General features: G+C 46.4%; 1 protein-coding gene across 6 annotated transcripts in view; it reads right to left on the bottom strand.

Annotated features, from left to right (window-relative positions):
• The window catches only part of ANKS1A (ankyrin repeat and sterile alpha motif domain containing 1A), a 154,192-nt gene extending 131,964 nt beyond the window's left edge, over positions 1–22,228 (bottom strand). For 3 of the 6 annotated variants that reach the window (XM_019514158.1, XM_019514160.1, XM_019514156.1), the window contains exons 1-9: positions 21,994–22,228; positions 20,884–21,040; positions 19,035–19,097; positions 7,469–7,765; positions 6,405–6,480; positions 6,008–6,109; positions 5,054–5,149; positions 4,254–4,462; positions 2,330–2,416 (exon numbers count right to left, since the gene is read on the bottom strand). In XM_019514158.1, the coding sequence (XP_019369703.1) occupies positions 2,330–2,416; positions 4,254–4,462; positions 5,054–5,149; positions 6,008–6,109; positions 6,405–6,480; positions 7,469–7,765; positions 19,035–19,097; positions 20,884–21,040; positions 21,994–22,205 (1,299 nt within the window). In that variant the 5' untranslated portion in view covers positions 22,206–22,228. The remainder of the gene's footprint in view (positions 1–2,329; positions 2,417–4,253; positions 4,463–5,053; positions 5,150–6,007; positions 6,110–6,404; positions 6,481–7,468; positions 7,766–19,034; positions 19,098–20,883; positions 21,041–21,993) is intronic. The other 3 variants (XM_019514159.1, XM_019514161.1, XM_019514157.1) reach the window with 2 other exon arrangements.
• Positions 22,229–22,804: the final 576 nt, after the last annotated feature.

The following is a 22,804-nucleotide window of genomic DNA, read 5'->3' on the forward strand; positions in this document are numbered from 1 at the left end:
CGTTAGGTAACATTGCAAGGGCAGATCAAGGTCCCAGTGGTGAGGGATGCTGTGGCTGAGCCAGGGGTAGGAGATGCTCTTCCAGGTCAGGGCATGGGATGGAGCCACAAGTGGCTTCTCCAGAGGGTGTGGGGGGTGAGAGGTGGCTCCTGCCACCGCATGCACCCGAGGAGGGCATAGGGGTGCGTGCCCCCTGGATCTGTGTGCAGGGCATGGTGGGCTGCTGCTGCGGGATGGGGCCAGGGCTGGGCTGCGCTTGGGGCAGGAGATGGCGGCGCTAGGAGGAGAAGCTATGGTGAATTTTGGGGTGGCTGCAGCCCCCCCACCCCTGTAGCCCCCATCCCAGCATCGCCACCTCCTGCCCCAAGCTCAGCCCGGCTCAGCCCTACCACCAGGAAAAGCCTGGTACAGCCCTAGCCTCAGCCCGCAGCAGCAGCCCACACTGCCCCACACGCAGATCCAGGCGGCACATGCCCCTATGCCCTCTTGGGATGCATTCAGTGGCAGGAGCCACCCCCCCTCCCCACACCTTCCGAAGGAGCTGTGACCCAGCCCTACTCCCTCCCTCACTACTGGGGCCTTGATCTGCCCCTCCCTGCACCCCTTCTCTCCCCCCACACCACACTTACCCCCCCAACGCTGGTCACCAAGCTGCCAGGCTGCATATTGGGAATTGGATCGGTATTGGCCATTATGGCTCGTTAAAAATCAGCCATCGGTACCGGCCCGAAAAGTCTCTATCAGCGCACCCTTATTAAATATATTTGTTTTTAACCTATTTGTGAGCACTCTCTAATGGGGATGAGTTAAATGCCAAGTATCATTGTCAGCCATCACTGGGTTCCATCTCGATGGGAATATTGCATTCTTTGCTCTCAACTCCAAAACAGGGTCCTGCTCAAATTCATCCCTCCCTCCTCTCCAAAAATTAGTCTTTAGACAGAGACCAATCACGGAAAAATTTCAGCCCGAAAAAGGTACTTTCTGAGGAAGCGGGATATATGGAGAGCCAGAAACAACCTGAAACTCAAACTGTTTAATCATCCTATCTAGAGTAGTCAATACCAGGCAGCTACAATACAGACAGTGCATGTAACCAATATCAACGCAATTGGTTGCAAATCAAGATATCCCCAAAGGAGTCACTCTGCGCACACATCTATTTGCCAGCAAGATTTCCCCTAACAGATCATGTTTCCTCATAACCTTGAATGGAGGGAACAACAGCAGGTGTTTTGTAATGAAATATGAGCAAGATACTTGGGAGGAGCTTTAAATGATACATCACCCCACTTGCTACCATGCTTATCTTTACAAACACAGTTTCCCACTTTCTAGCTATGCTGTGACTTTTCATACTGGTTCCCAGCCCCCCCGCCAGTAACAGCCCTATGAAGGACTACAAAGATAACTGGGCAGTATTATTGTAATGACAGTAAAACCTGTACAAGAGACTGTTCCTTAAATAGCCTCACATCTTGATTCTAACTCACAGTATCCCTAGGTGTATTGCATGCAATTCCATTCATGTTTAAGATACCACCTCTATTAATGCAAACAATTTTTACTGACACTAAGTAGGTTTGTGCCTTGGAAAACAGTAGATCAAATTTATCACCTGTAGATAAATGCTCACGCTAATCAGCTGAAAAATATTCCAAGCAAATCATCTGATGAATTAAAAACCTGTTCTAGGGGAGGGAGGGCAAGAGAAACGTCCAGGTGTATTGTTTACACTCATCTTACTTGCAGAAATATATGATTTCTAAAACAGCAAGGAGGTAACTTCTCCTCAAGATCCTTACTGGATAATCATACATGGAGAAAGGGTGCGACTGTTATTCCTACTTTAATTGAAGCATATGAGGTGGGAACTGATGGAGGCAGGAAGCAAGAGAGTCATGTAAAATGTCTGAGTTCTGCATGGCAAGAACATTTGCACAGACAAGATCTCTAGAGAAGGAGGTGTCCCTAGCACATGCCAGTCCACATGCTCAGCTGAAATTAATTCACCAGACTTCTGACTCTCACTAGCCACAGCATCCTTTCATGTTTCAGCCTTAAGTGAAATTGCATTTGAAGGGATCATTACAGCAGATGACCACAAAACCATCACCACGATTCAAAGTTTCTTCCTATGAGGATTCCCGGCCTAGGACAGGTCAAGATTAAAGTACAAGATATTCTCATGTTAAAATACTAGTAGCAATGTAACACTCAAGAAACTCATGAACACCAGATTGAGCTCCTCCAGAACCACTGGAAGCTCATCTTTAAACCATGCATGTCCCCACCTCCATGAAAAGCTCCAGGACCAAGGCCTGCCTACCTCACAGGAAGTGCTGTGACCCAGCTTCTCCGCATGCTCCTCCTCTTCATCCGGGGGTGGCTTGGCAGGAGGGGGCGGACGCTCTCTCTGCGGTTTAGAAGGATACCATCAATGGCTTTGTTTGAGACCAATTCCTTTTGGCTCCCCCTCAGGGTGTGCGCCATATACGTACTTGAGCTATTTCAAGAACAGTTGCAGTCTAGCCATGCTGCCTAGACTGCTACTGGCACCTGGGCCCAGATACACATACATTGTGCAAGGACAGGAACGTGAACTCTAAACAAGTTTCTTATCAGAATAATATAGTCTAGGTGAAGCACCTTGCTAAGGTAGATCGACTGCTTCCAGTACCAAGGCTAGCATGGGTCTGTCTACAAAGCACTGCAAAGTTCAGTGTGGACATACCTTAAGGGTGAGTTCACCGTGATGTTACAAGCTCGGAGAGAAGGGAGAGCATGTTTAAAGAGTTGACCCAGATCACTCTGTTAAGTTAGCAGAAGGGAATACATTCCAGGAGCTCTGTGTTCAAGAGATATTTTAGGGAGACTTGGGACAGCCAAAGTGACAACTTTCAGTGAAAGCTCTGAAACCCAACCTTATACTACGGTACCTGCACCAGATCCCAACTGGTCTAGCAAACCTCCTTGTGCTCACTGCAGCAGCACCACCTAATGGCAAGTGCAGCTGCTACGTTGCTCAAGCATTTGCTCCAAATGCCAAACAGATTTTGGGGGAAATTATGCATGTTTCTGGAGCAGTTGCTCTTTCCTTCCCTGCTTTCCATCACAGCTCACTTAGTACCTCTGACCTCTTATTGTGGGCTCAGCAGGATTTGGCTTCTCTCAAAGCACTATATATAGACCTAATCCACCTCTAGGTTTGGTTCTTGGTAGGGTTTTGCTTTCAGTATTGCATACTTTGCAATAAACATCAACCTGGCTGAAAATTTTCCTGAACGTTTTTAGGTTCTTTGTCTCATCTATGCTGGAGTGGTTGACACACTACAGGAAAGAGGTGAGAGTGGTTCTCTTTTTTGGAAGAAGAGAAGGCTTTCAGAATACTCTAGCAAGTGAGGCAGGCATTACTGCTTTTCCTTTTGTCTGCTTCAAAACAACCCAACAAAATACAGTCTATGAAAAATTCAGCCCCAAAGCACACCAGGGCTGAGAAAGCATGCTGAGAGCCTAGCATCCCATCTGCCCCTCAGCAAAGTGTTGCCACAAGTTAAAGACCTAGCAGATGCTACTGACAGAAGGTTAGTGGGGATGATTTCTTTTGGAGGCTGTTCCAGCAATCACGCCATTATCTTCCAAGGCCTTAAGCGCCCCCTGCAGGATTTTGCCAGCAAATGACAGGCAGAAAATTGCTGCCAACTCTCATCACAACAGCTGAAGCACTTGGGCGGATCAGCTTCATGCATGTTACCACTGGATGTTTTGAGATGAACGCATTAGAGATTTCTTTTGGGGAAGGTAGTGGGTGAAAAGGAAGGGAAAAAATGCCACACAGAAGAATCTGGCTACACTTCCAGTTTCTTTAAAGCCAAGCTGTTAACCCTTATGCAAAAGTAGGCCTGACAAAATAAAGTGGACAGAGGTGCCAAGTAACACACGGGATGGAGAACTGAACCAAATGGCGAAACAAAGAGCAATGGTTACACGCAGAGAATGCTGCAGGGGCAGCATACACAACTCAGCAGGAGCTAATAAACCTAGTGGCAGATCTAAGAACTTACAGCAATTGTACAGCTTGGTGGTCAACAGTCTGTAGCAAGACCACGAGAGAGCAAGGGAGTAGAGATAACCCCCCATCTATACTCCCTAGGGAGTACTCTTTCCTGCCAAGGCAGGGGGTCGGACTTGATGATCTGCTCAGGTCCCTTCCGACCCTACAAACCATGAAACTACGAAACATAAGTACATACATGGCTACATAAAGGCCTGACTCCTGATGCTTTAAGACCAGTTGCCTCCACTTCCTTATTCACAGAGTCTCTGTCCGAAGACCTCCCGCTGGCGAGGCTGTCCAACGAGTGGCAAGATGTTGCATTGTATAAAGCTTCATAAGGACACTCCTCTTCTGGGTTCACATCAAAATCTATGATCAGTTCTGTCACTGCTTTTTCCACATCACCTGGAGAGTAGAAAGAGAAAAACATGTCATGCCTATGAAGAGTTGCAAAATCCAAGCAGGCAGCTGTAGGGGCCAGATAAATCAGGACTAGAACCAGATGATGGAAAGGGCCCTAGAATCAGAAGAGATTCTGAACTATGGGCATTTCTGCCTAGATTTCACAAAGCACATCCATGTAAAGAGTGTTCTAACTCAAGAGGCTACTCCCCGAGACAGAAAAGCTGCTTTTGCCTTCGTTTCATTTTGAAACCTTATGGTCCTCATTACTTTACATGCTACCATTTGGGTAAGCAGCACAGAAACTGACATCCCAAATGGCAAAATTTTAATGCCAATACGCCAGTCCCCTCCAGATTGAGAGGCCCAACCCCCCTGACCATTTAGAGATAAGAGACATATTACCCAATTCAAGGTTTAAAGAGCCAGAGGGTGAGAATCACTATTTTCTGACTGGACCCAACAAACAAAATAGAGCTGGGGTTTTGGATTTACTACAACAAACTGACCCCTGCCTTCTCTGTTCTCAGAACACTACAATTACCAGCAAGCGCAACACCTAATTGGAACTCAGGTCCTTCAAGAGCAGCACACCTTGTGGCATCCGGGATGCAGGTTCGGAGGCAGTAATTACAGGTGCTTGGGGAATCTTTTCTGCAGCTTTTGCACTCTGCTTTCCAGTTGTGTAATCTACGCAAAAAGGTGGGGAAGAAGCAACATTCAGATAGTGAGCATCTAACACACAGATAAACTGCCATACAGTTAATACAGGTAGTCCTGCCAGTCCTCTTCCCTGGTTTGGCACCACACATGCTGTGTGCGTGCTACCTTCTCCCTTTGAGGCCTGGAACTTAAGTGGCTATTCTGAAAGCTGCTTGGCTGCTTATTATGCCTCAAAAAGTCAAAATGCACTAATATATATAGCATCTCAGATCTCAAAAAAGCAACAGACTTCTCTTTCAACCACTCTGAACTTGTTATAGCACATTTTGTTTAACAAGCCAGTGTCATATTGTAGACTAGCACAAGAGTCAAGGGACCTGAATTCTAATTATGAATCTGCAATCCTGGGTAGATGAACCAGACCAGAAATATCAAGCTCAAATGCACAAATTCAGACACTTGCACAGAGGTCTCAATTATGTTACTTAAGGTGGTAAAACTTCAGGCATTCACATATGGAAACTTTCAGTTAAACAGTCTGTTCTTCCATCATTAAAATGGGGAAGATGCTTTCCAACCCCAGGAGCGGTAGGATATTTAATGAATATTTGCAAGGTGCTCTGAACATCTCTCTCTCTCTAAATAAACCCTAAGGATTAACAAGCAACAGACGCAAGCAGGAAATGGGGAAGTTCATATCCAACTGAAAGGAAACAAAGAGGCTACCTAAGTGGACGTTCAGCTAATATGACAAAGTTAGCAGCCCAACTCTTGTAGAAATAGCCATATGGCTAAAATCATAACGTAGCAACCACACAGATTTATGCAAGAGATGCCTGATCAGAACAGCTACCTCCTCTCCATAAACAAAGACATAGAATTTACCTTCAATCAGAGCAGCTATTTGTTGGCTTTTCTGAGATGGTAGCTCCTTCACAATATCCAGAGCTGTCAGGCTTCTGTTATCCTTTATATTCACATCAATACCTACAGCAAGAGACATCCAGATAAGCAGAGTGAGATAGCATTTTCAGAATGCTTGCAAAGCCAGCTTCTTTTAATGGAGACATTGTTTAGGTCCCTCTTCTGGTCATCTCAAAGGCTGAGTTAAAGAAAGGGATTTAAACCCAACTACCCTGGGCAATACCTCTTCCATGGATCATTGACAGGAGTGATAATTAGGTAAATAGCTGAGAAAACATTGCCACAATAAAGACAGTTCTTTAAAGGTGCTGGTGAAGCATTTTCCATGTTATGTCAAAGAGTGTTATTGCCCTCTCACCTGTGGCCAGCAGGATTTGTACCACGTCTGTCTTGCCAAACAAAGCAGCCTCATGCAGAGCACTCCCTTTCTCAGTCTGCAAATGAAATGAAGATAGAATGAGGACAGATTGCCAACAGTGATCCAAGAACCGGTCAGGGTTTTACAGATCAGAAAATCAAGTAATTGTACCACACAAGGACAAGGGTCCTTGCAACTAACTCCTGCAAGGGCTAGGCTCAAAAATCACCCAAGATGCTGTGCTGAAGCACCGAGACTCTACGACGGGGTGGGCAAAATGCGGCCCAGGGGCCAGATGTGGCCTGCCAGGCCATTCTATCCGGCCCGTGGGGCCCCCCCAAAATTTAGAAAATTAATACTTATCTGCCCCTGGCTGCCTGTCATGCTGCCCTTGATGGCTTGCCAAATCTCAGTAAGCAGCCCTCTGCCCAAACTAATTGCCCGCCCCTGCTCTAGGAGATGATAGTTTTGGTCTCAGTCTTCTAAGCCAAGTAAAAACTCCCTAAAGCTTAGACAGATATTGTCCTGGGGAAGGACAGAGAAGGGAGGCAAGGGAAAGAATTTATTGCTTCCATCAACGATTTGTAGCGAGCAGTGTGGTGTAAAAAAAAAAGAGTTCTCTCCTCTCCACATCTGGGTGGAGTAATACTCAAGTCCTCTACTATACATCCTCTGCCAAGAACAATGGTTACAGACTTACGACAAGCTAGATGTCTCAAGGAGATGGGTAACAGAGCAACTTTCACGTTTAGGCCAACCTTCTCGTAGGTGAAACTACCACTGGATGCTTGCTGGCGTTTTATGTCCAATTAACAAGTGGGCATTTACCCAACACCACACCACACTCCTGAGTTCACCCATTCCCTTGAGAAACTTCCCACAGCAAGCAAGGACTGAATGGACTGGCCACAGTGAGAGCAGTCCTCAACTGGGTCAGGACAAAAGGTAAGGAGAAGACAGGCCTGCCACAACAACTTCACCTGTTCTATGGATTTCAGTCTCCCAGAGTGACAATCTGCCCCCCCTTCTAGCAGGTATCAGCTTTACGCAGACCGACACAATACCTGATAGTTGCTGTCCATGCCAGCATCCAGGAGGACACGGACGACAGCTTTATGGCCGTTTCTAGCTGCCAGGTGCAGGGGAGTGTGTTTCTTAGTGTTGCAGCTTAAGAGATTGGGGTGAGCATTCAGCAGCATCTTCACAACCTCCAGCCTCCCATAGAGTGCAGCGAGGTCCAGAGGGGTCTCGAACTTGTTGTTCCTCATGGTGGGGTCAGTCAGTTCCTCCAGGAGGACCTTCACCACTTCTGTGTGGCCGTACTGAGCAGCGCAGTGCAGTGCTGTCTCATTGTCGTTGTTCTGAAGGATCACAAAGAGGCCACAGTTTCAGGACACAGGAGACCTGAGCAGAACAGTGCCTCATTTCTCAAAACCATTGAAGTTTAAATGCGAAACAAGACAAACAACAAGAGCTGGGGATGCTAAAAAAAAATCCTATTTTAACAGACCCCAGGGCAATATTATGGTCCCATCCTTGCTATCATTTATCAGGGCCAGGTAACCTTTGGTCAGCTGAGTTCTCAGTTTCCAGTAAAAGCCCCTGGGAAACCGGAGAACATTCAAATGGACCCTTGACTTTTGCTCCAGGATGTAGTCGCTTTACACAGACTGCATTTACGTATACGAAAAGCAAAAGATCATATTCATAATTGTAAAAGTTCCAGCTTTTTTCCGGGTTGCCATTTACTTTGCCATCTCTTGTAGGCACGGAGCATCTTATCCATCTGAAGCAGCCGACACTATGGGCACCATAACAACAATAAAAAATGTAACCAGCAAACTGAAGTATTAATTCCATCTATAAGCATTTAATTGCCATCATTTTATATATTATTTTATATATTATAGATATACAATATCTATAAACATTTAATTGTCATTGTTTTAAATTTAAACTTCAATTGTTTAGATGCCTATCCACCCTTCAGATGAGGTTTTGATTATTTATAGCAGCTATGCCACTTGCACAATGCTGAAATGTGTAAGCTGATCATTGTAGAAAAGGGGTGCAATGTGCATAAGTTACCGCATGCAGAAACGGGAATGTAAGAAATGTAGTGACCAGTGAGAGTTAGATCGCTGTGCTAAACCAGCCCTCTTCTGTTAAAGGCCTCACAATCCAGCTGGAAGAAAAAAATGGCCAAGCCACAAGTAAGTACCTCTAAAGTGAAAGCTTGAGCCATTAATGCATGCAGCATCTGTCAAGTTAAAAACAGCAGTGCAGAATAACTATTTATAGGCAAGTAATCCAACACACATTTCACTTGCAGGTGCAAAATATGCAAACACTTCCACGATTTAAACCAATCTCCTTTCAAATTGAGCTCACCTAAGCTTTCTAGTTTTACTACTGCATATTGGAGGAATTTCAGTTTAAGACCTTTGAAACACTTGTCCAATGAAGTACCACAATGACCCCCAAAAAATCTTACTCGCACAAGTTGTATTAACTTTAACTTTCTCCAGTACTTCCACATAAAAGTGAACCGCAGCAGAAAGTTAGTAGTTTTTAAATAGCTGCTGACCTAGCTAGAGGTAAGAGTACAGTTCTAAGACTTGGCCAAAGTCATTTCTACTTTGCTTTTTTGAGAGGAGCATTTTCCGAGCTTCAATTAACAGGAAAGTTTCATTATTTTGCACCATTTTTCCAAAAAAAAAAAAGCTGCAAAGCTGGTTGGATTTAACAAGCGTTTAAATCCTATTAAAGTGCTAAATCATATTCTAGGGATTATAAAAACCACACATGCAAATTCCCCTTTGTTTTATGCAGTACTTGACGGCATCATTGTTCAGCCATATGAAATGCATCGGGAGAGACTGGGGGTTGGGGGCTGAAAGGTAACTGGGGACCGAGCCTCTGCAGTAGTGACTCAAAGACAAAAAAACCCCAAGGAAGTAAGAAGTAACAGTTGCCACATGCAGAAATAAGCAACATTTAGAAGAGAATGGGGTGGAAGAAGCAGGTCCTCGCTGTCCAAAGACAGGTTTAGCCAAGTCAAACAGCACAAGCTAAGCGGCTGCTGAGGGAAGCAGCCATAGTGAAAGAAGGTGAGCACCAGTGAAGCAGGTAAGTTAATGCAGGGTGAAGAGAAGTCTGCACATACAACATACAAGGAAGGGGAGAAAAGGGGTGGGGGAACAACTTAATGGCTATGGAGAACGCAATCACATCCATAGCTGTTGAAGCATTAAGGGTCGATACGCAGCATTTTCCTCCTTTTGGAGGAAACATTCTCCAGGTCACACAGCACACTTGCAGAGCCAGGGCTAGAACCACAGGAGCTAGGATCCAAGCTACGCGCCCTGTCCACTGATCACAACGGGGTCACGGAGCTGCTCATTTGGGATTTGAATCCAACCCAGCTCAGCAACAACAAAGCAGCCTTACACCAACTGAAGTGAACTTGCCAGGTCGCAGACAGTTTCTGCATCAAAAACCGACCACACTGATACTCTTATTAAGAATCTCTGTAAGGTGGGCACGAAGCACAGCCAAAGTGAAGGAAATTATTGCCCTCGCTCCAACTGCTTGGGGTAGAAAGAGTTTCCATCTTTACAGCAGACAGTCTAGCACCTTTCACTACCACTGAGTTGCAACCTTCAAGTGTCAGAAATGGCAGAGCATCCTGACGTGTCAGCTTGTCTGTAGGTTGTAGCTGTGTTGGTCTAAGGACACAGGCAGACAAAAGTTCTTTGGGTAAGTCTGGTATCTTTTATTAAACCAACCAAAACAGCTGGAAAAATTCTTCGTTGCTCTTCTGAAGCAATGTTGCAGAAATGGACAGAATTAACTCTCTTGAAAGGGAACTCCATTGTCTCCTGAGCTGTAGGTGTTAAACAGGTTCAGAAGTCACAGCCACCTTCCCCATGTCTTATGGGCGGATGGGGCAGGACTCTCAAATGACTTCTGGGATCCCAGAAACTGGAGCTGGAGTACTGCATCTGGGCACTGCACTTCAACAAGGACGTGGAAAAACTTGAGAGGGTCCAGAGAAGAGCCACCTGTCTGATCAGGGACTTGCAAGACAAGCCACACGAGGAGAGGCTGAGGGACCTGGGCCTCTTTAGCCTACAGAAGAGAAGGTTGAGAGGGGACTCGATGGCGGCTTACCGCTATATCAGAGGAGTGCATCAGGAGCTCAGTGAACAACTGTTCACCAGGGCACCCCTGGGGAAGACCAGGACCAATGGATACAAACTCCTGGAAGACCGCTTCAGGCTCAATACCAGGAAAAACTCCTTCAGTCAGGGTGTCCAGACTGTGGAATAAACTCCCTCCAGAGGTGGTGCAGTCATCTGCCCTGGAGGTTTTCAAGAGGAAACTGGACAGTCACCTTGCTGGGGTCACTTGACCCCAGTTGTCTTCCTGCCTGGAGTGGGGAGGCTGAACCCAATGATCTGCAAAGTCCCTTCCAGCCCCATACAATCTATGAAATCTTTCCCATTTCAAGAAGAGATCACACGCTTAAAAAGACTGCATGTATCATTAGTATCCAACTCAAAACTATTCCCAGCAGGGAAAGAGAGCCAGACGCTCCTATACACTCTGCGGGACAGATATTTCACTTCAGCAGCAGAGAGATCTGGTACACCAAAGCTTTCCATCCCTTCTGCCAGGAGAAACCAGTGGCACCATCTGTGTGATTTGGACTTCTACACTGTGCCCCTTCAGATTTGCTCTAAGATCACTTTCCTTAGTTTAAATCAAGGAAATTCAAGGAGGGCAATAAGTACCAAAGTAGTCAGCAGAAACCTAAGAATGGCAGCAATCAAGCAGACAAGAACTGGGAAGATTAAACACCTGAAGGGCAAATGCAAGCGCTGGAGCTACTCAAAGAAAAGAAGGTTCAGTTCCCTTTTCCCCATATCGCCGCCCACATACACCACGCCAGGAGAAGGCTGCGGGACAAGACTAGCAGCAAATACCCAAACACCCAGGCAGTTTTGACCTCGGATATACGAGTGGGGGTCGGGAATCCTTCCTAGCAAATCAGAGGGAACAAGACTGCTTAAATCAAAATGACATTAGGACAAAAAGAAATCCCAGCAGAATCCAGGAACTGCAATCCTTGAGAAGTACCAGCAGCTTCTTCCTTCACAGCAGGGAATGGCATGGCCTGTGCTATACAACACTTTGCCCATGAAACTCTGAGCAGGGAGTAGAGGCGGAAGAGGCCTTAACTGAGCTTTTAAAGTCCTGGGATTATCTACCATAATCCTTACCCTAACGCCACATCCCACACAGCACATGTTTAGGATGGCACTGACCATTCACACTAACATGCACCTTCTAGCGTCTCAGCGTCTCCTTGCATCCTCGTCTAACACAGTACATAGGACTCTCACCCGCACACTTCTCAGACTGTGATTGTAGTGAAAGGCACCCCCCAGATGGAAAAGAAAAAACCTTGTTAATCAAGACCCAAACCTCCTCACCAGGGAATACCAGAAAAGCAAGAAAATGTCCAACAAGAGGGTAAGAAACAAGCCACAAGCTCCCTTATCAGATACACCTCCACCATCCTGCAGATGGACATTCACTCCCTTTGCTGCACCCACAATTCCCAGTAATATTAATGGCAGCTCCAGTTCATAGTTTCATAGATTAAGGGTCGGAAGGGACCTAGTAGATCTTCTAGCCCGACCCCCCGCCAGGGCGGGAGAACAACAAAACCCCAAAACAAGAAACGGGACTCAAATGAGTCCAGCCAGGTAGGCATCCAGCCTCTTCTTAAAGACCCCCAGGGTAGGGGCCAGCACCACTTCCCTTGGAAGTTGGTTCCAGCTCCTAGCCGCCCTAACTGTGAAGTAGTTCTTGCGGATGTCCAATCTATACCTCCTCTCCATCAACTTGTGCCCATTACTCCTTGTTATGCCAGCGGGCGCTAGGGGAAACAGCGTCTCCCCCAAACCCTTCTGGTCCCCCCTAGTGAGTTTATAGACGGTCACCAGGTCCCCCCTCAGCCTTCTCTTGTGGAGGCTGAATAGGTTCAGGTCCCGCAGTCTCTCACTGTAGGGTCTGCCCTGTTGTCCCCGGATCATGCGGGTGGCCCTCCTCTGGACCCTCTCCATGTTGTCCACATCCCTCTTGAAATGGGGCGCACAGAACTGGACACAATACTCCAGCTGTGGCCTGACCAGCGTCGCATAGAGGGGGAGGATCACCTCCTTGGCTCTACTCGAGATGCACCTGTGGATGCACGACAAGGTCCGGTTAGCCCTGCCAACCATGACCTCGCATTGTCGGCCCATGTTCATCTTGGAGTCAATAATGACTCCAAGATCTCTTTCTGCCTCCGTGCTCTCAAGTAGGGAGTTCCCCATTGTGTAAGTGTGCTGCTGGTTCCTACTGCCCAAGTGCAGCACCCTGCACTTGTCTGTATTAAAACGCACTATATTATTAAAACCATAAAAAAAGTTCAGTAGGTCTCAGTTCATTCCTCCAGGTGCCCAGCTCTACAATAAGTTTCAGGAAAGAAAATAAAAACAAAAGGAAGAAAAAAAAAGGATCCTCAGAAAAGAAAAAGAAAAATGACTTGCTCTCAGGAGCTCTGCAGATGGGTTCCCTGACCAGTTTTTTGTTTTGTGTTTTTTTTTGCAGATCCCAGATGGTAAGCTTCCACTTTTATTAGCAACCTGCACAGATTTATAGTATATTTTCAACCCCATCTGCATTATTCAATTGCTTCCAGAGACCAATTTAAAAAAAAAGGGCAAGGGTGGTTTGTGTAGCGTAGTTCGTTCTTCCTTTAACTAGTTTTTCTATTCTGGTTTTGGTTAGCTGGTCACTCTCACAGGAGATAGCCAAAGCAAAAAATAGCAAGACAGAGTTATCTTTACAAACAAGAGTTTGTAACCCACAAAGTCAACCCTACGTCCCTCCTCAGCTTGCTTAGGCCATCTGTTCTACACAAAGCTACCACAAGCCCCAAAATAGTGTCAGCAGGTATGTGCCAGTGACCAGGGATTGCCAACACGGTAAGCAGTTTGCAGGCAGTGTGCTGGGATCAGGAGGAGGAAGGGGAAGAGAAGCCAGGCACCAGGCCCTGCCCAGGGAAGGTAGGCGATGCAGAGCTTCCCGCGCCTTTGGTTTGCCAAGTGTCTGGTTGGTGGGCTGTGCGTGTTTGGGGTGTGCGCTCCGAGAAGCTGGGAGTATTGGCGGCTGAGTGATTGCTGACCGATTGCTGCTTGGGCCCCACAGAAGCCCTAACCAGGGGGAGAAGCCAGTCCAGGCCCAGCAAGGTATAAAAAGAGACTCCCCAAGCAACCAAGGAGCCAGCAAACAGGGTAAGCAGTTTGCAGGCAGTTTGCAAGTCACTTTGCCCCACACCCTTTTGACAGGAGAGCCTCTCAGCTTGGTGAAAAGCAGGAAAAACAGAACCTTTTGGGGCCAAGGAGCAGTAAACAGGCCAGCTCCCAGGCAAGTTTGCTAGGGAAGGTGTGCTTGGAAGAAGAGAGGCAAGAGAGAGAAGGCAGATTAAGAGACCCAGGGAAATGGCTGGAGCACATCGCAATGCCAGAGCCACTGCCATTACTTCTGCTTGCACCTGTGAGGTTTCTGTCCATGCTCACCATCCCAGCTTCCACCTAGGTCTGGGTTTGGCGCTGTGGGGACAGCGGCTTGCAGGTTCCTTCCAGTGACGGCCAGGTCAGGGGGTGCCTATGGTGTGAGCTGTGCCTCCTGGTGGTGTCTTTCAGGGAACAGGCAAGAGAGCTACAAGAGGAGGTGGCGAGGCTCCGAAGCATCCTCCGCCATGAGGAGTTCATTGATTCGATGCTGGAGGAGATAGCTAGCATCTACCTCTGGGACTGAGAAGGAAGAACTGCCAGAGGCAGCTCTAGAGAAGAGAGAGGACATGGACTCCCAGGAGGGCAGAAGCTGGAAGCTTGTGACACCTGGCAGCAGGCAGAAATCTTCACCTCCACCTGCAACAGTTTGTCTGGACAGCAAATATGCAACCCTAGCAACAGAGAGGGAGAAGCAAGTCCCATTAGTGGAAGAGGATAGGCTAGGCCTCACCAAGAAGGAACAGGTGGGGGCGATGGCTGGATGTGTTCAAATCATCAGGCCCAGATGATCTTCATCCAAGGGTGCTGAAGAAATTGGCCAGTGTCATAGCGGAGCCGCTGGCACAGCTGTTCGAGCGCTCATGGGGCTCTGGTCAGGTCCAAGAGGACTGGAAAATGGCCAGTGCGGCCTCTATTTTCAAGCAGGGGAGGGGACAGATGAACCAGGAAACTATAGGCCAGTTAGTCTTACCTCTATGCTTGGGACAGCTCTGGAAAAAATCATTAAGGATTGCATTCGTGGGAGCCCAGCAGGGCAAATAATGCTGAAAGGAGATCAGCACGGGTTCATTTCAGGGAGATCCTGCCTGACTAACCTTGTTCCTTTTTATGACCGGGTCACAAAATGCTTAGACGCGGGAGTCGAAGTAGATGTCATCTACCTAGACTTTAAGAAGGCCTCCCATATGGTATCGCATTCTGTTCTCGTAATGAAGCTGGCAGGCTGTGATGCAGATGATTACACAGTCAGGTGGTGGCAAACTGACTTAGGGGGTCGCACCCAGAGAGTGGTGGTGGCTGGGCGGATACCGACCTGGAAAGATGTAGGCAGTGGAGTCCCGCAAGCCTCGGTCCTTGGACCGGTGCTATTCAGTGTCCTCATTAGTAACTTGGACAAGGCCGTGGAGACCACCCTGTCCAAGTTCGCAGAGGATACCAAATTAACGGGGCAAAGTTAACACAGCAGAGGGTAGGGAACGGATCCAGGCAGATCTGGACAGGTTGGAAAAATGGGCAGAACGAAATAGGATTTAGTGCAACAAAGACAAGTGCAAAGTGCTGCACTTGGGCAGAAAGACCCACCAACACACTTACAGGCTGGGGGATGACCTTCTCAGCAGCACAGCAGTGGAAAGGGATCTTGGAGTCATAATGGACCCCAAGATGAACATGAGTTGTCAATGCGACCAAAGTGATCAACAAAGCTAACCGCACTTTACCGTGCATTAGCAGATGCGTGATGAACAGGTCTGGGGAGGTGATGCTTCCACTCTGTGCAGCATTGGTCAGGCCACATTTCAAGTACTGCATCCAGTTTTGGGCGCTGCACTTCAAGAGGGATGTGGAGAATCTTGAAAGGGTTCAGAGGCCACTTGTATGGTCAGAGGCCTGCAGGAAAGGCCCTACAAGGAGAGACTGAGGGACCTGGATCTCTTCAGCCTTCGCAAGAGAAGGCTGAGAGGTGATCTTGTGGCAGCCTATAAATTCATTGGGGAGTGCAGCAGGGAATAGGAGATGCTGTATTTAGTAGGGCACCCCCTGGAGTAACTAGGAACCAATGGCCACAAATTGACGGAGAGCAGATTTAGGCTGGACGTTAGAAAGAACTTCTTCATGGTACGGGTTGCCAGAATCTGGAGTGGGCTTCCAAGGGAGGTGGTGCTCGCCCCTACCCTGGGGGTCTTCAGGAAGAGACTGGACAAGCATCTGGTAGGGGCTGCCTGACCCCAGCACTCTTACCTGCCCAGGGCAGGGGGCCAGACTTGATGACCTACTGAGCGCTCCCTTCTGACCCTAACATCTATGCATCTGTGAAACTACCTGAAGGGAGGTTTGAAAAAGAGGATGAAGCTGGACTGTTCTTAGCGGTGGCAGATGATAGAACAAGGAGTAATGGTCTCAAGTTACAGAAGGGGAAGTTTAGATTAGATACTAGGAAGAATTTCCTCACTAGAAAAGTAGTAAAACTCTGGAACAGGCTCCCTGAGGTGGTGGAACCTCCATCCTTGGAGGTGTTTAAGAACCATCTAGACAAAGTCATGGCTGGGATGATGTAGTTAGGACTGGTCCTGCTTGGAGCAGGGGGTTGGACTAGATGTGACCTCCCGAGGTCCCTCCCAACCCTCATTTTCTATGATTCCATATTCGAGTTATGGTCAAAGACCATCCATCTACTCCCTATCATCAAGGCTACCAAGGAAAGGGGCCAGGTATCAGCTTCCATTTGCTGGGCCAGATTTTGGGTTTGGTTGGTTGTTTTCTGGCCCTGGAGAGCTGTTGGCATTATTAGTTATGCCTACACAGAATACGATTTCCATCAGCTGCCAGTGTGTCAGCGTGCCTGGAGCTATAAAGTGTATAAAGAATAAGGCCGTTTCATGGAGGATTCCAAAAAACGTTTGACGACTGGTTTCATTCTAACTTGGAACAAAAATCTTGAAGATCTCCGTGGAAACAGAGTCTGAAAAGAAAAGATGGTTTTGGAACATAGACGCAGGTCACTTCGACAGCTTGGGACCTAGGTTATACAGGGACCCTCCCATCAGCCTTTCAGGAAGCAGAAGAGGTTTCAAAACCGGCCCGGTAGGCAGGGGTCTGCCCGAGGCTTGCACCTGAGTTCCACCCAAAGGTCACAAAATAGAACCGCATCTTTTCAAGGCTTTTTATTTTATTTTGTTTAGGCAAATACACATCCACCGCGGGAAAAGCATTCTGTCAGAATTCACAGAAAGCTCTACAATCTCCAGCCTGTGTGTAGGCAGCCTTGGCTTAAACTCTGAAGGGTAAACACTTTCAAAGCACTCAGGCCCCATTTTCAAAACTAACCCAGAGGCCTACTGGATCAGCTTTTGAAAAGACCATCGTAAGTAACAAACCACTCTATCCTCAAGTTATGTTCAAAACACAACTAGCCTAAGACAAGTTTAAAAGATATCCTTTATAATAAAAAGCAATTCCAAAAGAAAGCAAACAATCAAAGTCTGCTCAGCCTCCGGTCCCCTGAACACTTTAACTCTGATGCAGAACACAGAACAACCTCATGTTACCACACAGTTTCTGCACTGCAATTTCTCTCTGTCTCCTGAATAGTTCTATAAACAGTTCTTGCTCCTTTTTGGTCTTGCTATTTGGGAAAGCTTGGCGGGGGGGGGAACCAAAAAAAAAAACAAAAAAACAACACTTACTAAAATTTGCTTACACATTGACAAAATACTTTACAAAGCAATCTCTGACACAGGTCACTTTTAAATGCTTAAAAAGGGAACAGGAGTTGACATCTTTGCATGCTTCTGTACAAAATGTAACCCTGAATGGTTGCAAGGGTTTTGCTAAACTTGTACGGATGCAGGAGCAAACAGATGTAACAGGTACAGCAGATGGGAACTCTCAACTGCATGCGTTTGTTATTGTGCAGGGGGTGGTCCCAATTAGTTTGATCACTTGGTGTTCAACTGCACCGTGCTATAATACTCCATTCACAATTACTGATGAACGCTATTCTTGAAAGCTCTAGCAGGTTTAGCTTCCCAATTCCTACGGCACATCTGCAAAGGAGATCATTTCTTGCTATAAAATTCCTTTCTGGACTTGAATTGTAATCGCCATTTAAATGTTTTCGTTCAAAACAAGTATGCGCTAGAGTAGTGTTTCCTGAAACCGGAGAGTGATAATACAAAGAATTTACTTTTCATCAACCAGCAAGCCCTGGAATTTGCGGCCTGTGTTTTTATAAGTACTGCAGATCAAGCACAGTGGAAGTTTTAACTAAACTCTGAAGAGCTAAAAATCTACCATGGCTGGCTGGCTCCAAAAGAGTTGGCCAGAAGTAACCCTGGTGTGGTAGCTGAAAGCAGAAGCATCCCACGATAAATCAACAGACTATTATACCATCGCTTGCCTGGAGCCTGGCTATAAATAAAACTCAATTAAACATGGCGAGCGTCTGAGAAAACACCACTGTCTGCTCAGTGGTAAACAGAACAAGTGACCTTAGGAATTCCACCCCCCATCTGCTTCATCAACTGCTCAGCTCCAGTGCATCATACACTCTTTACTTCTGTGCCCCTGGGTGGATCAAGAACTGCTAAAAGCAGAGATAGGCAAAAAAGCGCACAAAAAAAAGCAAGGACAGAAGATTAGAAGTGAAGACTCAGACACGAGACACAAGGACTAAAACACCAAGATGAGTGTGATGCAGCAAGCAAGACATGAAGGACCCTAGGGGTATAAATGTTACAGGCCTTGCCCCCGCCCCAGCCTTCTCCCTACCACCACCAGAAGCAGGAGCCACCCATTTAGTAAAAGCAGCATGGCGTTATTCATTTTGTAGGGAAAAATGATATGGAATTCACTCTCAACAGCCCACAGAGAAAAATGCAGCCATCTTTAAGCAAAGAAAAATTCCCATTCTGTGCTTGTTAACAATTTAGAATGTGAGACAATACCTGGAGCATTTTTATTAAGACATTACCTTTTAGAAGTTGTCCAGCCAAATTAGGCAAATTGACCATAACCCTGAATCCTATAAGTCTAAGTACAAAAGGAGCTCCAGAAAAGTCAGGAATAGTTTATCACTGAAATAATCTATCACTGGTTTAAAAAAAAAAAAAAAAAAAGAAAGAAACCAACAGTAAGTAAATGGTTGCATTTTACTATTCCCCAAGTGGCTGGAAACTGAGCAGGCATCATCATCATCAGCCAACTGGATGACAATGCACCTGGAGGTAGAAGTGCAGCCTGGAGTAATGATGCAGTGAAATCCTGAGAGCAAAGTACACACCTTGGCATTGATATATGGGTCAAAGGGGCCGTACTTTTTGAGTTCTTTGATCTCAAGAGCATTCTACAAAAAGGAGAGGAAAAAGAAAATAAAATATGATAATGAAATGGGCGAGATACAGTAACAAAGCAATGGGCGACTCTGGAGGGGTGGAAATGACAGAACACGGCATCTTGTTCTAGTCCAAAGCAGTTAACCACACTGGCCGTTCCAGCTGTCACATCTCATCATTTGAACCACTGTGCACATCATTTACACACCTTTAAAACATATCCATCATGCAACCTCTTGGACTGAGTTCACCCATTTAAAAGGTTCAGCTGAAAGAGCCAATCAATCAGCATTACCTGGCAAGATCACACTATGTCTTTTTAATTTTCTGAAAAGGTTTCTCCCATACCTGTCCTACTCCTGACCTTTGACAGCAACACCATTTTTCTTTACACTCACAGGGCCCTCAGTTGACTCCCACTGTAGATGGATTGTAAACGATCTAGCATGCTTTCCCAAATTTAAAGAGAACAGAGTGACTGCCTGAAGCTGGGCCAGAGGGCTATGTTCAGCACAGCCCAAAACCAAAAAGGTGACTGATACGCACAACAAGCATGTTAAAATGTGCGCGCTTTGTTTTTCACTGAGGGAAGGTAATAACTAGTGCTTCCGCAGTGCTCTTCATCTTTAGGGTGCTTTATGAACAAATAATTTAGTCTTTATCACAGCCTTGCAAGGCAAGGAACTCCACTGTACATATGAGGAATCGAGAGCTTGAGTGCTCCCCGCCACCCCGAGGTTGCAGGGGTGAGCGTGTGTCAGAGATGGGATTTAAATGCTAGACCTCCCAAGTCCCAAGCCTCTCCTCCAGCCACCGGAGGACAGTTCTAGGGCAGGGAGAGGGTTATTGATCCTAGGAAGGGTCCTGAAGAGAGCACTTGCCTTCCAGGCTGCAAGTGGCTAAGCAACATGAGCAGAACAGCATTATTCCAAAGGTTCCTTTTCCAAATGCTTAGACAAAAGGGCAAATGGTTTGGATCTCAAGCAGGATTCTTTAAATGAGAAAACTGTTTGTGCCCAGCTGCCCCACACACAGATGAGCTGACATGAATTGCTCTTGCTCTGCTATCTGTGTCGAGAGGAACACTGGAGCTGTGGAGGAACATTGCAGCCTGGCCTCGGGAAGCTGAGCAGGGAGGCTGGTGCTCCTAGATGGACAACAGAATCACTGCGCAGAACAGCAGGTTCAAGCAGACCAAGTCAGTCTGCATCACACAAAAGGCAGGCCCTCTCCTTCAGTCAAAAACGGCTGTCATCTAGGACTACGTTATATTCCTTTACTTGGAGTAAACGGTAAAGCCCCCCCCCCCAACTAAATCAGTTAACTGGAGCACGAGTGGTAGAAATCAGCCAGTGGAGCAGCTAGGAGAGTGTGGCCAAACGAAGGCTAAGACAAAGCTGCTTTGATTAGTTCCCCAACCGAAGGGAGCCAATGTATCCTTTGACAGTTTTAGCAATCTTTTCTTAATTACACAGCAACTAGAAAGGAAATGATTAGTGTCAGCTTTCGAGTCCCAGTAAAGAAGCAGGCTGCAGTCTGTGCACTCAGCGGTTCGTACTGCTTGCTTGCAACCAACTACCCTCGATCATGATTTAATCAGTCAGTCAGACCTTTATAAACTCTAGAGACGGATCATTCTTTGTACCATCAGAAATTGGGTATTTTTAACACTCCCCAGAAGCAGCTATTGCTGGATGCCTTATGCTGTGTGGTTAAAAAGATTTTCCCCCTCCCAAAAGTAGGAGAATTATTCCACTGGCACATTAGAGACAATTAAGAGGAAGAAAATATCCAGACCTGCTCATTCACTTTAGTGTGGGAGGGTCCTTGGTGGATGAGGAGTTTCACTATTTCTGCATCTCCCTTCCAGGCTGCCAAGTGAAGAGGGTAACAACCCTTACAGTCCGCTACATTGGTCAGTGCATCGTTCCTCAGCAGAACTTCCACCACGTCCCTGGAAAATAAGGATGCCTTCTGAGTCAGTTATTCCATCCCATGGAAACCCGATGACAAGCATTTACGAGACTGTACCCAAAGTTGAGTGTTATTGCTCAGTAACCTAAATCCGAACAGAAATATTTTCATGGTGTGTCTTGAAAATCTTGCAAATGCAAATTATTCCCACAGACTGCTGCCCGAAAAACAGTGAAACAAGTTACAGGAAGATAAGCTAAGAACTTTCTACATTTTTTTGCACTGGTGAAATATCTTCAAGTAGACTAGCTGCCCAGGAATCAAATACAAGTGGGACAAGAACTGATTAAATGTCAAGTCACTTATTTTCTACCTGCACTGGGAGCAGACACAGGTGCACTGACACGAGCATAAAAGCCAATGGTAGGCAAGTCTTTAGTGTCAGAGAACAAGGCAAGCCAAATTAAAAGAAAAAAAAGTTTACAGTAGAAAAAGAACTACTGAAAAGTTAATAAATAATCTTAGCCAATAGTGAGCAGACAAGAGTCTCCACACATACTGACAGTTGTAACAAAACGGCATGTTACTGTATTGTAGACAGCACAAATGCAACTCGTGACTACATACATGTAATAGTGGGATTCCAGTGGACTTTGCTGCTGAAGCAGGAATGTTCTGAATAATATATGCAACAAGAAGTCTCACTCACTGATTAGGACTGTTAAACAAGACTAATGAGATGGCCCCACTATCCTTGCCAAATTTTAAATTTACAGAATTGCATTCGACAGAACATTCCCTCTGCAGTTTCCCTGCAATAGCGTTCTTTACTTCTTGTCCTGAAGACGGTGTAGTGCTGGCACCACTGCACCATTCTCTCTCAGAGGAGGCAGCATGGCACTCAAGTTATGAATAAAGGCAGTCTACATAAACATGCAGTTTGCAAAGCACGCGGGTACCCTTTGGGGTAAGAGGCGCTACAAGAGAACTTACTTGTGACCATTCAAAGCAGCATGGTGCAGGGGAGTATACCCTGTACTGTCAACGCAGTTCACATTCGGCCCCCTCCAGATGCTGCAAGATAAAAAAAACAAAAAGCACAAAGAACGCTTAGTTGTATACCAAAAACTTAGAGCGCGCCAGCTGGTAAGGAAAAGTTTCTGCCAAGTTCTTACGCCGAGTTGGGTTCCTACAAGACAAGCCATCACAATGGAGTGGCCAGTTGCAGTTAACTGCAATAACGCAGAGAACAGATATTACATAACACTGTGTTAAACGAGGGTGACAAGTGCCACAAAGCAAAAGACAGTCTCACTACTCAGCATTCTTCCCAGACACCTGAACTCTCAAGCCAGAACCTCATTCCCTCACCGCCGCATACCCTACAAGACCTCAAAATGGACCATCTTCTTCAATGACATGCTTTCAAGAAGCTTGAGTGCAGTACTCACCTATTTAAAAGTCACCCAGCATCCCAGACCACCACACAAGCAACCCACAACTAATTCACTCCCCTTCTCTGGAGGGCTTTGGTAGGCTGGGGTTCCCTGTTCCCACAACAGTAAGTCATGACGGATGTGTAAATAGGATTTGAAGCCTTTCATCTTTGAACTGATCTAAATTCACCACATTGGTGGCAGCCAAAACCCATTCTTGACAGCTGTATATAGTTTGTGAAAAAAAAACACGTAGGTGGTCTCAGAGCAGTTCCAAGTTGTACCATCACAACTGGCGTCCTTTGCTCCATGCTATCCACGGAGAATGAATCCTCCCTTAAGCCCCTTGGAGGTGACCCATTTAAAAG

Source organism: Gavialis gangeticus, unplaced genomic scaffold (genome assembly GCF_001723915.1).
Source record: "Gavialis gangeticus isolate Ggan-Ray unplaced genomic scaffold, GavGan_comp1, whole genome shotgun sequence".
Lineage (NCBI taxonomy): Eukaryota > Metazoa > Chordata > Crocodylia > Gavialidae > Gavialis > Gavialis gangeticus.